This window comes from Polyodon spathula, chromosome 35, assembly GCF_017654505.1.
Source record: "Polyodon spathula isolate WHYD16114869_AA chromosome 35, ASM1765450v1, whole genome shotgun sequence".
NCBI lineage: Eukaryota > Metazoa > Chordata > Actinopteri > Acipenseriformes > Polyodontidae > Polyodon > Polyodon spathula.
Genome location: NC_054568.1, coordinates 1,021,847 through 1,037,901, shown reverse-complemented (window position 1 = coordinate 1,037,901; position 16,055 = coordinate 1,021,847). Strand labels below are relative to the sequence as shown.

General features: G+C 42.3%; 1 protein-coding gene across 1 annotated transcript; it reads right to left on the bottom strand.

Moving 5' to 3' along the window:
• Positions 1–1,725: 1,725 nt before the first annotated feature.
• On the bottom strand, positions 1,726–10,158 carry LOC121303736 (tripartite motif-containing protein 16-like protein). The gene is made up of 6 exons (XM_041234515.1): positions 9,538–10,158; positions 5,575–5,670; positions 5,118–5,330; positions 4,238–4,397; positions 3,012–3,071; positions 1,726–2,294 (listed from the first exon to the last, which is right to left on the bottom strand). The coding sequence occupies exons 1-6, from the start codon at positions 10,156–10,158 to the stop codon at positions 1,726–1,728; spliced, it is 1,719 nt and encodes a 572-aa protein (XP_041090449.1).
• Positions 10,159–16,055: the final 5,897 nt, after the last annotated feature.

Here is a 16,055-nt window from a genome sequence, read left to right as displayed (position 1 = left end):
CTTTGGGGTGCCACTCCCTAATAAGTCATTGTTGAATCCATTCACTGTGACACACACACATACACATTTCCATTATTCAATTAAGGGCACTGAATCCCTTCTATTCTGGGGACTCAAAACAGGCTTCCGCATCACAGAGGCAGAGAGAGAGAGAGTTCCACAGAGCCCTGGGGGTGTGTGGCAAAGTGGTTTGTAGTGCTCCGGTGTATAGGTGAGTTGAGGTGCTCCAACAAAGGACAAACACAAAGTCTACCGGTCAGGTTTCTTTTAATGCCCTTTTTAAACCGGGTTTCAAATAATAAAGCTGGCTCTACCCAGCAATGGGTATTGCCAGTGAAAACTGGACCCAAAATAATAAAGCTGGTTCTACCCAGCAATGGGTATTACCAGCTACAAAACAAAGGGGTTGCAGTCCCGAAATAATAAACACAAAAACACGTCTCCAAACTGGGTGCTCTGGTGCAGGTGCGGTGCTCTGAGTGCTGGTGCTCGTGTGCGTTCAGGTCCGGGCTTCTCGCTGTAGCTCCAGCTTCGCATCAGCCGTCTGGCAAAACAAACACAATACTCCTCAATGAACCCACACTTCATTCAAGATTCCATCCTTGTCTCCTCCCATTAACCACAACAAAGGAGCCGATTACGGCGTCACGTCTCCCTAAAGTACCCTAAGCCCCGCCCCCTCCGATAGCTAGTTCAATCACGTCTCCTCCAATTCATGACTGAAACTTCGCTCACCATACTAGGGCGATGACTCCAGGTACCGTAATGCCTCCCTCTTCCTGAATGGCCGGCTCCCGACTGTCCCCGGGATGAACTGCCCAACCATTCAGTAGGAAGCCCGCAGCTCCTGTTGTACAGTGCCCTCACTGGTCGAGAGGGAGATTTTTGATTCGGATTCATTCGCTCTCCGTCACAGGGTGTTATTAAAACTCAACACAGCACTTTCTACTCTTGCTAGTGCTCCAGAAACAGGGGAAGAAGTTTGGTGTAAAAAAGAAAGACAAAGAGAAATATAAAAAAGAACAACATTTTGTAAAAAAACAAACAAAAAAAGAGAAAACTGGATTGAAGAAAGACAGAAAACCAGTTGATCAATCCCTCCCTTCTTCCCAGGAGTGGAAGTGACAGACAGGGAGTTCAATAGAAAGAGATTTTTAAATTGAACTTAGAGGAGTGGAAAGAGAGAGGGAGGGAGAGAGGGAGAGAGGAGAGAGAGAGCCCGTTCTCCTCTCCCCCTTCCCCTAAAGGAGAAGGAGGGGGGGGGGGGGGGAGAGGGAGGGAGAGAGGGGAGGATAGGGCAGAGAGGTGAGGGGGAGAGAGGGAAAGGGAAGAGGGGGAGATAAGAGGGAATGGAGAGAGGGAAGGGAAAGAGAGAGAGAGAGGTAGATAGAGATGGGGAGGGAGGGAAGGGGAGAGGGAAGGGAAGGAAGGGGAGGGGGATATAAGGAAATAGAGAGGGGGAGGGAGGGGAAAGGAGAGAGGGAAAGGGGAAGAGGGGAGAGAGGGAGAGAGGAGAGAGAGCGAGAATTGAAAAAAAGTTTTAGAAAGATGAAAAGACAGAAAAGAGAAAGTAAAAAATATTGAGAAAAAGAAAAGACAGGGAAGAGAGAAGAATCAGGAAAGAGAGAAAGAAAAAGAAACATAGAAAAGTGAATGATTTTTAGAATTTTTTTTAAAAGAGAAAACTGGACAGAAGAAAGAAAGTTTCTTCACACACTGACCAGGCTACTCCAGCTGATTGCAGATTGTTACACTGGAACCAGAACAATAAGTCATACACCCAGACCCAGACATAGGCCCAAATGCAGGATAGAGTGTCTCCTCAGTGAATGTGGTTTGGAATCTGTGAAGGAGGGTCATTGTGTCTCCAGAGACTCCATAAAATGACAGAGTGCCGGCAATAAAGTCCAGATACACTCCTATTCTGGGGGAGCGGGGGGCAGTTATTGCAGTGTATTTGTTATTGTGCTGGGCTAAGTAACTGGAACCAGAGCACAACAAACTCCAGGACTTGTCATTGTATCCAAGGCTACAGGAACGATCTGCTCCTTTCCTGCTGATTCCTTTATATGTGACTCCTATAGCAGCCCCTCCCCCACTCCACTCAATCTCCCAGTAGCAGCGAGTCCCAGACAAACCCTCTCTGCAAAGCACTTGTTCCATGTAGTCAAATCTCTCTGGGTGATCAGGATATGGGTGATTATGTCCCTTCCTGCATATCACTTTTCTGTTACCTTCATACAGATGGAGGTATCTATGCATTGTGTTGGGGTCCAGAGTGAGCCATCTGGAATCTAATTGAAGAGAAGAGGATGGTTAGAGAGGAGAGAGAGGGGGAGGGGAAAATACAGGGGGAGAGGAAGATATAAAGGGGGAGGGGGAAAGGGAGGAGAGAGAGGGAAGAGGGGGAGGGAGAGAAAGAGAAAGGGAGGAGAAGGGGAAAAAACACAGAGGAGGTGAAAGGGGAGGAGGGAGAGAGAAATGGAGATATGTGAGAATGGGACGAAGATAAAAGACGGGGTTGGAGAGGGGGAGAGACACAGAGGGAGTGAAAGAGGGAGGGGAGAGAGGAATGGAGAGAGGTAGAGGGGAAGAGAGAGAAAGAGACGGGAGGGGGCAAGAAATAGACAGGGAGGGGGAGAGAGGGGGGAGAAAGGGAGATGGGGGAGATAAAGAGATGGACAGGGGAAGGAGAGGGAAAGGGGAGAGATGAAATGGGGGAAGGAGAGGGGGAGGGAGATAAAAGTGGGAGAGAGAGAGGGAGGGAGAGGGGACAGATATTAAACATAGTGACTGATTCTGCATGTAAATGCAGTCAGGATTATACACGTATTCATCTGTCCCAATCCTTGTTGGATAGGAGTGTATATTAATGGGGTCACAGTTAGTTAATAAATAAGATTTGCTTGTGTCCTCAAGCTCCGCCCCTCCCTGTTCTGTAGTGTCAGCTTTTCTCAAAATGGAGGGATGCACCTTTCAATCAAATGTTTCAGTGGAAACAGAATTCTTACATTTTAAAAACTCAGTTCTGGTCCTTGGTTCCTGCAGGCTGTAAACTTCAACTTCATTCACTGGGTAGAAATTAAGAGAAATAGCATTGAATCTGACTTAATACAAAACCACATGTGAATACAAACCTCAATCATGAGGGGAAATCATTTGAAATAAAACACCTGCAATATTCATCTAGCCAACAATATACAAGAGCTCTTTATTAATGGCTTGCAAGTCCTGAGTTCTCTTTATGGTGTTGTGTTGCTTTATGTCTGGCTGGGAGAGCTCTGTTGGCTGTCTTAGTTTTTTGAGCTTGGCGCATGCTGGTGTCAAAAACTTTCCCATCAAAGTCATCAACTGAATTCACTGGGCATGTAAATGCCATTTCATGAATTATACTATGTGATCATAAAAACTCAAATATCAATCCCAACAATCCCTTAGCCACCAAAAGGCCGATATTAACAAGACTTTATTAAATATTAACTGGGATTCTACAAACCACCAGCCACCAATCCTCATCGCGGTTAACCTCCTAAAAAAATTACATTGTACTTGCCCCCTCCCCTGCCCACAAGCTCCCGCCCCTCTGCCTAATTCTAGTCTGCAAGTGGTCAGGAGGTTTGGTCAGGGAGAAGGAGACGTAAGAAATTGAGGGATGCACCGACTTTCAAGTAGGCTATAGGAGTTGGAGGTCAGAGAGCGTTGAAGAGAGGACTGTTAAGGTCTTAACGAATTCTTAAAAAACTAAATCTCTATTCAGGTCATCCTTTGGTTCCTGCCGGGCTGTAGACCCACTTCACAACTTCATGTCCATACCCTACTGGGTAGAAAGAAAATAACAAGGAACAACACCACAAATCCGCCCCTCCCCCATCTTACCCTTCGCGGATCCATCCGCAATCAGCCCCCTACATTCTTCTGAACCACTTTCCTCCATCCCCTCTGAATACAAACGTTCCTCTAGCCCCCCATTCCCACTACTCACCTACATCATGAGGTTCCCTGAAACTCACCTCTTGAAATAAAACACCCTGCAATATTCATCTAGCCACCATATCCACCAAGAGCTCTATACTATTACCAAATGCTCCCACCCCCCCGTTGCCAGTCCTGTCCGGCCCCCCCAAAAACCCCCCCCCTGCGCCCCCATCCCCCTCAGCTAGGGTCCTAGTCGAGAAATCTCTTCCAAAGGAATTTTTTCATACCACGCTGTTTTGGTGATGTTGAATTTCATACCAACCTGTTTTGGTGATTTTGACTAACTCCCCCTTGCAGAAGTCCTCAATATGCTCTTTAAGTTGAGACACAGCTTTCCTCACAGACTCAAAAGAGACATCTGGATTGACAGTAGCACTAGGTAAGATTCCAGTTACAGGAGGGGCAGAGAGAGACTGGAAATTCTACAACAGGAAAGTGGAGAAAAAGGGGGATTTTCAAACAGTAGAGTTCTTACAGCAAACACTCGTTATAGTAACGACAGCATCAGTACAAAGAGATTCTCAAACAGAATTAATCAACCAACACAGCTCATTAACCCTTTGAAAAGAAGTAATTGCAGAGTGAATTGTATAGAAAAAAGCTTGATGGTCATCAAGGCAGCATGATCTGTGTACTTACTGTTGTTAAATTATCTACCTTTAGTTGTACAATAAGTTGCTAAAGAAAAAAGTTATTTTGCATATCTTCTTTTTACAATATGTAGAAATAAATCCACCAAAAAAAGAGAGACTATGCTACTGCTGCTGGACAATAAGTCCTAAACACACAAAGGAATTGAATGCAAACTATACTAAACCTGCTTATTAACAGAATAATATTATAGTATTCAGGTACAGTAGTTTAACATTGTGATTTTCATACTTACATTGGTGTTGATCTGCAAATTCTCAAGCTGCTTTTAAAAATGGACGAAAAAAATGTCAAAATCAATGCTAAATAACGATTTGTTAATTAACATTGGGGTTATTGTTAAAAAATCCCCCCAGGGATCCAAAACATTGTTGGGTTGAGGGGGGAAAGCAAGAATTCATTCAACTGGAGAGAGCTCTGTCTGAAACCAGCCACCCCACCCCACCCCCCAGTTATGTGCTTTAGATTGTTCTAGCAAGCAGTGATGTCACCTGTAGAAAATAAATGTGATCCTCTGTCTCTGAAAGCTGTTTCAGCTCAGCAATCTCCTGCTCTAGTTTCTTCATGAGTCCTTCAGCCTGATTCACTGCAGCCTTCTCCTTCGCTCCAATCAGCTCAGTGACCTCAGAGCGGATCTTCTCAATAGATCGGATCAGCTGAGTAAAGATCTTCTCAGTTTCATGTATTTCTCTCTGTGAAGATCTCTGAGTGAAAGAACACAGCAGACAGAGAGACAGCAGATTTACAATGGAGATCAAAATCACATGAAGCAGTCTGTACAATAAACTTCTAGAGATGTGTTCCAGTCCATTTCTCAATAATAATAAGAAGTGGAAAGTACTGCAGGTTGAATGGCATTTGAAAAAAATTCCTGATTAATCACAGATCTAGTTATTCATGTATCCAGCTGTTGAAATGTGTATGAATAACCCTCTCGTCAATACCCACTTTCAATGACTCCACAGCCTGTTTCAGCTCCTCCAATTCTTTCAGTCCCTCCTGGATTCTCAGTTCTAGTTCTGTCTGTGTCTCTCCCAGCTTCTCCTGTGTAGAAACATGGTCAGTCAATCAATCAATCATTTAATTTTTTATAGAGCATATATGAGTTACTATACATGTTACATAACAAACACGACCCTATCTGCAGTCAATAAGAAGTTACAGGCAGTTTTATAGCCAGTTGCGTATGCAGATGATGTCACCCAGCGTAGCCGCCATGATTTTCACAGTAGCAACTTACCTTGAACAAGCATAACAGATGACCATACTGAGATGTTTTATTCCAATTTTTGTTTCAGAGATGAAGATGTTTGAATTTTGATGATTTTATATTTTTATGGTAATTTTATGTCATTAAATAATATGGTTGCCAAACCACAGAACCAGTCAGCTTCATATTAACAACAGTTGATCAGGGCCTATCCCTCAACATGTAAAGCAATTTTCAGAACTCTGGAGTAAGTGGTTTTTAATACATAGGCATTTGAACAAATTCAGCAAAATCTAATATGGCTGCCGAACTATGTGACTTATGCAAATTTGCCGACTATCACCGACTGTTGCACAAAGGCATCTACCAGCGTACTGAATTTCATGAGTTTGTGTCAGTACAATGTGTAACACCAGAATAACACAACAACTCAATACATTACTGAAAAAAGAATATTCTACTTCCAATGTGCTGCACACAGAAACACTCCTGTTTGTGAGGGCTTGTTTTTAATGTTAACGAATACAACTATCTGGAACTTTTTTCAATCTGTAATAGTTTAGGCAGAACAAGTGTAACCCAATCTCTAGTTATTTGAATTGGTCTTTATAGAAAATGTATAGAATATAAATATTGATAGAAACTTCAAATCTGATCTCCTGTGATGTTAAAATCAGTTATTTTTATTTACAAGATTGAATCAAAGAAACCACAATCTAACTGTGAGATTAAAATCCAATTAATCTAATGATGCTGCCCATAGTGTCTTTGTAAATGTAAGGAACTTCCAATCCAGTGACGAGGCAGCAGAGAGAATCAGGTTTCTTTCGGTGCTACTGGCAATAAACAGCTCTGCACTAGAGGGCGCTGCTCTTCCATTTATGAAGACAGTTTGATTGATCTGTGATGAACCAAATCCATTTAACAGTCATAAGAACATAAGAACATAAGAAAGTTTACAAACGAGAGGAGGCCATTCGGCCCATCTTGCTCGTTTGGTTGTTAGTAGCTTATTGATCCCAAAATCTCATCAAGCAGCTTCTTGAAGGATCCCAGGGTGTCAGCTTCAACAACATTACTGTGGAGTTGATTCCAGACCCTCACAATTCTCTGTGTAAAAAAGTGTCTCCTATTTTCTGTTCTGAATGCCCCTTTTTCTAAACTCCATTTGTGACCCCTGGTCCTTGTTTCTTTTTTCAGGCTGAAAAAGTCCCTTGCGTCGACACTGTCAATACCTTTTAGAATTTTGAATGCTTGAATTAGGTCGCCACGTAGTCTTCTTTGTTCAAGACTGAACAGATTCAATTCTTTTAGCCTGTCTGCATATGACATGCCTTTTAAGCCCGGAATAATTCTGGTCGCTCTTCTTTGCACTCTTTCTAGAGCAGCAATATCTTTTTTTATAGCGAGGTGACCAGAACTGCACACAATATTCAAGATGAGGTCTTACAAGTGCATTGTACAGTTTTAACATTACTTCCCTTGATTTAAATTCAACACTTTTCACAATGTATCCGAGTATCTTGTTAGCCTTTTTTATAGCTTCCCCACATTGCCTAGATGAAGACATTTCTGAGTCAACAAAAACTCCTAGGTCTTTTTCATAGATTCCTTCTCCAATTTCAATATCTCCCATATGATATTTATAATGTACATTTTTATTTCCTGCGTGCAGTACCTTACACTTTTCTCTATTAAATGTCATTTGCCATGTGTCTGCCCAGTTCTGAATCTTGTCTAGATCATTTTGAATGACCTTTGCTGCTGCAACAGTGTTTGCCACTCCTCCTACTTTTGTGTCGTCTGCAAATTTAACAAGTTTGCTTACTATACCAGAATCTAAATCATTAATGTAGATTAGGAATAGCAGAGGACCTAATACTGATCCCTGTGGTACACCGCTGGTTACCACACTCCATTCTGAGGTTTTTCCTCTAATCAGTACTTTCTGTTTTCTACATGTTAACCACTCCCTAATCCATGTACATGTGTTTCCTTGAATCCCAACTGCGTTCAGTTTGAGAATTAATCTTTTGTGCGGGACTTTGTCAAAAGCTTTCTGGAAATCTAAATAAACCATGTCATATGCTTTGCAATTATCCATTATCGATGTTGCATCCTCAAAAAAATCAAGCAAGTTAGTTAGGCACGATCTCCCTTTCCTAAAACCATGTTGACTGTCTCCCAGGACCCTGTTACCATATAGGTAATTTTCCATTTTGGATCTTATTATAGTTTCCATAAGTTTGCATATAATAGAAGTCAGGCTTACTGGTCTGTAGTTACCTGGTTCAGTTTTGTTTCCCTTTTTGTGGATCGGTATTACGTTTGCAATTTTCCAGTCTGTCGGTACCACCCCTGTGTCAAGAGACTGCTGCATGATCTTGGTTAGCGGTTTGTAAATTACTTCTTTCATTTCTTTGAGTACTACTGGGAGGATCTCATCCGGCCCAGGGGATTTGTTTATTTTAAGAGCTCCTAGTCCCTTTAACACTTCTGCCTCAGTTATGCTAAAGTTATTTAAAACTGGATAGGAACTGGATGACATGTGGGGCATGTTGTCAGTATCTTCCTTTGTAAAAACTTGTGAAAAGTAATCATTTAATATATTTGCTATTTTTTTTTTCTTCCTCTACGATTTTGCCATTTGTATCTCTTAAACATTTAATCTCCTCTTTGAATGTTCTCTTGCTGTTGTAATATTGGAAAAACATTTTGGAATTGGTTTTAGCTCCCTTAGCAATGTTCATTTCTATTTCTCTCTTGGCCTTTCTAACTTCCTTTTTGACTTGCATTTGCAGTTCTGTGTACTCTTTCTGTGTACTTTCTTTTTGGTCCTTTTTTAATGCTCTGTAAAGTGCCTTTTTTCGCTGAATATTTTTTTTAATTGATCTATTAAACCATTTTGGCAATTTAGTTTTACATTTAGATTTGTCTACTTTAGGGATATAATTGTTTTGCGCCTCTAGTACTACGTTTTTGAAGAACAACCATCCTTCTTCTGTGGGTGTTTTCTCTATTTTACTCCAATCTACTTCTGTTAGTCTCTGTTTCATGCCTTCATAGTTTGCTTTTCTAAAATTGTAAACCTTAGCTTTAGTCTTTACTTTTGAGGATTTAAAAAACACTTCAAATGAGACCATGTTGTGGTCTGAGTTTGCCAGTGGTTCTCTGACCTCTGTTTTAGTTATTCTATCTTCGTTATTTGAAAAGACTAAATCAAGGCATGCCTCCCCTCTAGTGGGTGCCTTCACAAATTGTGTTAGGAAGCAGTCATTTGTCATTTCCACCATTTCAATTTCATCCTTCGCGCTACCCACCGGGTTTTCCCATTTTATTTGGGGGAAGTTGAAATCCCCCATTTGGGGGAAGTTGAAATCCCCCATTTTCAACTTGAGCATAACTATGCTCTTCCAAAGAAGCATTCATATTACAAAAACACCATTAATGACAACAACACCATCAGAAACAACACTATCAATTAATTTGTATATCAAAAAGTCAAAATGAACGGCAATTGAACCCAGTAAAAAGCACACATTAAGGAAAAACTGCAGCAAACATGAACTGAATAGTTTTGATACCATATTAAAATATTGATCAGGTTGTGAAACTGTGTAATCTTGTAAGCAGACATGTTAAATATCCCTCAGAACCCTCATCTTCTAGGACAGCTGGAAAGAAATGGTTCAAACTCTTACCTGTCTCCCAGCTACAGCTGAGACTATATCATGGCTCTTGTGTTCCTTGTCTATACACAGCACACAAATACACGACTGATCAGTTCTGCAGAAGACCTCCAAAACCTTCTGGTATTCTGCACAAATCTTCTGCTCCAGATTTCCAGTTGCGTCGATCAGTTTGTGCCTTGTCAATGCAGCAGCTTCAAGGTGTGGCTTGACATGAGTTTGGCAGTGAGAGGACAGGCATGTCAAACATGAGTTTACAGCTTTGAACTTTCTCCCAGTGCAGAAATCACATGGCACATCTCCAGGTCCAGCATAGCCTTGAGCAGGAGGAGGATTGAGTCTTCTCCTTTTGAATTCTCCAACAACTTCAACCAGCATGGTGTTCCTGCCCAGAACAGGCCTTGAGGTAAAGGTCTCTCTGCACCGGGGGCAGCTGTAGACTGCTGTGTGATCAGTCTGATCCCAGCAGTTCTTAATGCACCCCATACAGTAACTGTGTCCACATGGAATAGCCACTGGGTCCTTCAATAGATCCAAACACACCAGACAGCTAAACTTGTCCTCTGACCAGAAGTTTGAAGCCAGCTCTGAGACTGAAGACAGGTTTAGAGAAGCAGGCTGAGCAGCTGACATGTGTAAGAGGGGCGGAGAGGAGAGCCTGGGGGGCGGGACTGAGGTTTGAATGGCAGAGACAGGGAGGAGGGGTTTCATAGGGAATGAAACTTAACTGTGTGCCTGTTCATATTTGTTATGTGAAGCACTGTGCAGTGTGGTATAGGACACAGGCCAGAGTAATGTATTTGTTATGTGAAGCACTGTGTGGTGTGGTATAGGACAGAGGCCAGAGTAATGAAAGCAGGCTGATAAACAGAAACAGTGTGAGTGGGCCAGGGGAGGAGAGAGTGAATGAACAGCTACTCCACACAGTGTCCTTTATTAACCTATTCAGTCCTTAGTGGACATGTGGAACAGAGAGGGGCTGAGCTTGAGGACAGCAGCAATTCTTCATATTCATTAGTAACTGTGACCCCATTAATATACACTCCTCTCCAACAAGTATTGGGACAGATGAATATGTGCAGAATGACTGGCTGACTGGGGGAGGAGCATGTGTTCCCCAATTTTTCTAAACTGAGAACTTTCTGTCCCCAAATATCTTGTCCATCCTGAATAGATAATGGTCTCGTATTTGAACCCCTTCAGTGATGTGCAGCCAGCTGGCAGTCGTCTGGCCCTATGCAGGTTCGTTGTACATCAAGCTCTTAGAGTGCCCTGTGAAAGAAAGCCTGTAGTTTTTTTTTTGTTTTTTTTTTGGATCTCATCTGTCCCCCCAAAGTCCCCCATTGGATTCTCTTTTGGGAGGTTGGAAAGAAATAAAACAAGTAGTAATAGAGGAGAATGAAATATGAAAATTAGCCGATACAAGCAGAGATCAGCAGTGACTTTATATCTAACATTTTAATCAGAAGACGACACCTCAGGCCATTTTCCCAAAGCTTTTACACCAGTCTTTAATTAACTCCTATTTATTTTAAAGAGGTAAACCATCTGTTCATTTTACAAAACTCGAACCAAACAGTCGAGTAATACGCTGTATTTCAAGCCCTCTTCAGCACTCTCAATGTGTTTAGTTTTTCATTGTGTAACATTAACATGAGGTTTTGTCCTTTTTAAAATCAATAACAGTTAATGAAGCCTGGAGGACACGCTTTGATAGCAGGGCTCCTCGAGTGTCACAGAGCAGCGCACTCCCTGGCGTGTCTCATTGCTGGGGACTCTTCTGCTGCTGGGGGGAAAGGCGGCTCTGTTGCCTGGTTCAGTTCGCAACGCAGTCTGAGGAAGACTCTAAATCTGTGCCGCTGGACAGCAGGGAGGAATATGGTCCTGTATAAAGAATAGGAGACAATAACACAGTTTAAGAGAAACTAAATAAAAGCATGTGATAGAAATAGCAGATGTTACTTCCTTGAAGTTTACTCGTAAAGAATAGCCTTTCTGCTACCCGTGCTGTATTTACCAAAAACAAGATAAGGGAGCTAAAACCCTGACCAAAATGTTTTTCCAATATTACAACCAAGAGAACATTCAAAGAGGAGCGAAGAGATACAAATGGCAAAATCGTAGAGGAAGAAAAAAAAATAGCAAATATGTTAAATGATTACTTTTCACAAGTTTTTACAAAGACAGATACTGACAACATGCCCACATGTCAAATTGTTCCTATCCAGTTTTAAATAACTTTAGCATAACTGAGGCAGAAGTGTTAAAGGGACTAGGAGCTCTTAAAATAAACAAAAAAACTGGGCCGGATGAGATCCTCCCAGTAGTACTCAAAGAAATGAAAGAAGTACACAAAAAACCGCTAACCAAGATCATGCAGCAGTCTCTTGACACAGGGGTTGTACCGACAGACTGGAAAATTGCAAACGTAATACCGATCCAGGTGCTGGGAAACAAAACTGAACCAGGTAACTACAGACCAGTAAGCCTGACTTCTATTATATGCAAACTTATGGAAACTATAATAAGAGCCAAAATGGAAAATTACCTATATGGTAACAGGGTACTGGGAGACAGTCAACATGGTTTTAGGAAAGGGAGATCGTGTCTAACTAACTTGCTTGATTTTTTTGAGGATGCAACATCGATAATGGATAATTGCAAAGCATATGACATGGTTTATTTAGATTTCCAGAAAGCTTTTGGCAAAGTCCCGCACAAAAGATTAATTCTCAAACTGAACGCAGTTGGGATTCAAGGAAACACATGTACATGGATTAGGGAGTGGTTAACATGTAGAAAACAGAAAGTACTGATTAGAGGAAAAACCTCAGAATGGAGTGTGGTAACCAGCGGTGTACCACAGGGATCAGTATTAGGTCCTCTGCTATTCCTAATCTACATTAATGATTTAGATTCTGGTATAGTAAGCAAACTGGTTAAATTTGCAGACGACACAAAAGTAGGAGGAGTGGCAAACACTGTTGCAGCAGCAAAGGTCATTCAAAATGATCTAGACAAGATTCAGAACTGGGCAGACACATGGCAAATGACATTTAATAGAGAAAAGTGTAAGGTACTGCACGCAGGAAATAAAAATGTACATTATAAATATCATATGGGAGATATTGAAATTGGAGAAGGAATCTATGAAAAAGACCTAGGAGTTTTTGTTGACTCAGAAATGTCTTCATCTAGACAATGTGGGGAAGCTATAAAAAAGGCTAACAAGATACTCGGATACATTGTGAAAAGTGTTGAATTTAAATCAAGGGAAGTAATGTTAAAACTGTACAATGCACTAGTAAGACCTCATCTTGAATATTGTGTGCAGTTCTGGTCACCTCGCTATAAAAAAGATATTGCTGCTCTAGAAAGAGTGCAAAGAAGAGCGACCAGAATTATTCCGGGCTTAAAAGGCATGTCATATGCAGACAGGCTAAAAGAATTGAATCTGTTCAGTCTTGAACAAAGAAGACTACGTGGCGACCTAATTCAAGCATTCAAAATTCTAAAAGGTATTGACAGTGTCGACCCAAGGGACTTTTTCAGCCTGAAAAAAGAAACAAGGACCAGGGGTCACAAATGGAGTTTAGAAAAAGGGGCATTCAGAACAGAAAATAGGAGACACTTTTTTACACTGAGAATTGTGAGGGTCTGGAATCAACTCCCCAGTAATGTTGTTGAAGCTGACACCCTGGGATCCTTCAAGAAGCTGCTTGATGAGATTCTGGGATCAATAAGCTACTAACAACCAAACGAGCAAGATGGGCCGAATGGCCTACTCTCGTTTGTAAACTTTCCTATGTTCTTATGTTCTTATGTTCAAAAACATTGTCAATGTAAAAAAACAAGTTAGAAAAAAGTAACAGCCGTTTAAAGAGGGTGATATCAAACACAAAAGAACAAGTTAGGAGATGCAATTAGTCCAATCTTGTCAAGCATCAAGCAAATAGGCACAATTGGAAAGGTGCTGGGGCCCAAGATTCACACAATTCTTGCTTCTAACTTGGTGCTTTTTTTGATCGCTTTCCTCCACTTTATCACTCCACTTGAAATGCTCTTTGTATGACTTGAAGTGACTGAGACACACTCACACACGCTGAGACACGCACACATTGACATGACACACACACACACACACTGACATGTGACACACACTTTATTAACACACACACACAATTGAATGATTGATTAGCACACGACTCGGTATACACACACTCACACACACTGGGTTGTGTGACACACACTGAAGAGACAACAATAACAAAACACTGACATAAGACATACACATAAAGACACACACACACTGAAACACAGCTCACCGTGTCAGTTTGTTTAGTGGACACACCGTTGTGACATCACTTTTTTTTTCTGACAGTGCACACACAGACTGACAACAAGTAAATAATTTGAACTCTCGTCCTTCACGAGTCGAAGGGGTTTTGTAGGTAGAGAAACAATAAAGAACCAAGGACAAAGACCAGCTGAAACACTGTGTCGACCTGTCTCCATGGGTCTGATGACTGTATCCTGTGTAGTGTGTGGTCTGACTGTATCTGTGTGTGACTGTATCCTCTGTGTGTGTGTTACTGTACTCTGCTGTGTGTTGTGTGTGACTGTGTGTGTGGTGTGACTGTATGTGTGTTTTCTGTGTGTGGTGTGTTCTGGTCTGTGTGTGACTCTGTGTGTGTGTGTGTACTGACTGGTGTGTGACTCTTGGTGTGTTTGTGACTACTGTGTGTGACTCTGTGTACGTGTGACTTGTATGTGTGTGTGACTGTCTGTGTGTGTATACTCCTGTGACTCTGTACACACTGACATAGACACACACTGAGACACACACACACACACAGACATAGACACACACTGAGACACACACACACACACACACACACTGAGACACACACACTCACACTGACATAGACACACAAAGAGCACAAATGGACACACACACACTGACACACACACACACTGACATAGACACACACTGAGACACACACACACTGAGACACACACACACACACTGACATAGACACACACTGAGACACACACACACACTGACACACACACACACACACACATACACACACACTGAGACACACACACTGAGACACACACAGAGACACACACACACACACACACTGAGACACACAGACATACTGAAACACACACACACAACCGACACACACACTGAGACACACACACACTACAACACACAGTGTCAGTGTGTGAGTGTGTCTCAGTCACTTCAAGTCATACAAAGAGCAATAAAGTGGAGCGATAAAGTGGAGCGAAGCGATCAAAAAAAGCACCAAGTTAGAAGCAAGAATTGTGTGAATCTTGGGCCTCAGCACCTTTCCAATTGTGCCTATTTGCTTGATGCTTGAGAAGACTGGACTAATTGCTTCTCCTAACTTGTTCTTTTGTGTTTGATATCACCCCTTTAAACGGCTGTTCTGTTTTTCTAACTTGTTTTTTCACATTGACCATGTTTTTGTTATAGATATCACTTCTTTTTGAAAGAGAAAATAGCCATCAGCTAATGAGTATCGCCGTCAAGCGATAGGATTATGCTGAGCTTAATATAAAAGCTCTCTTTACGCCTCCATAGCCCCTCGGGTGCTGAATGACTATGCAGAGTGCAGGAAGCCCAGCCTCTTCTGCTTCAGGTCACAAGGGCTACTGAAGCGACCTCACTGCTTGAAGACACGGGCCCAGGAAGAAGTCGCCATACCCCTGGTAGAATGTGCCTTCAATTGCCCCGGAAGGGAAAGGCCAGCAGATTCATAATCCAGAGCAATGACGTCCACTATCCAATGGGACAGGCACTGTTTAGACAATGCCTGACCCAGTGTCATAGAACCATGGCACACAAGCAATTGTTCAGTGTGTCTGACACCCCTTGTGCGGTCAATATAGCACCACAATGCCCGCACCGGGCAGAGCATGTGCAACCGTTGCTTCTCCAGAGAAGAGAAGAGAGGAGGATGGAATGCCATCAACTCCACAGATTGGTTCACGTGGAACTGGGATATTACTTTCAGCAAAAATGCTGAGTTTGGCCGCATGGAGACTCTAAATCCATCTCCAATGAAGCGAGTGCAAGAAGGGTGCACTGAAAGTGCATGCAGCTCACTCACACGTTTTGCTGAAGACATTGCCAGCAAAAACGCAGTCTTTAAGGACATGAGCTTCAGCCTCCTTGCACCCTTAAGAAATTGGGACGCCAGGTACACCTTCAATGTGTGGCAAGCAGATATGGCTGCCAGGTACACCTTCAATTGGAAGGGGACCTATCGTCATCTAATAGTCTCTGGAGAAACCATAAGATAACTGCCATGGGGCAGGTAACTGGGTCCTGGCCCTGGGCCAGACACCAGTCCTAAAATAACTGCCACTTATACGCATATTGTGACCTGGTAGAGGGAGCTCTCATGCTCTGAATAGTGGCAGTAACTGCCGATGACAGCCCTAGAGCTGACAGGCGCTCCCATTCAAGAGCCAGACCCATAGCTGCATCAGCTGGG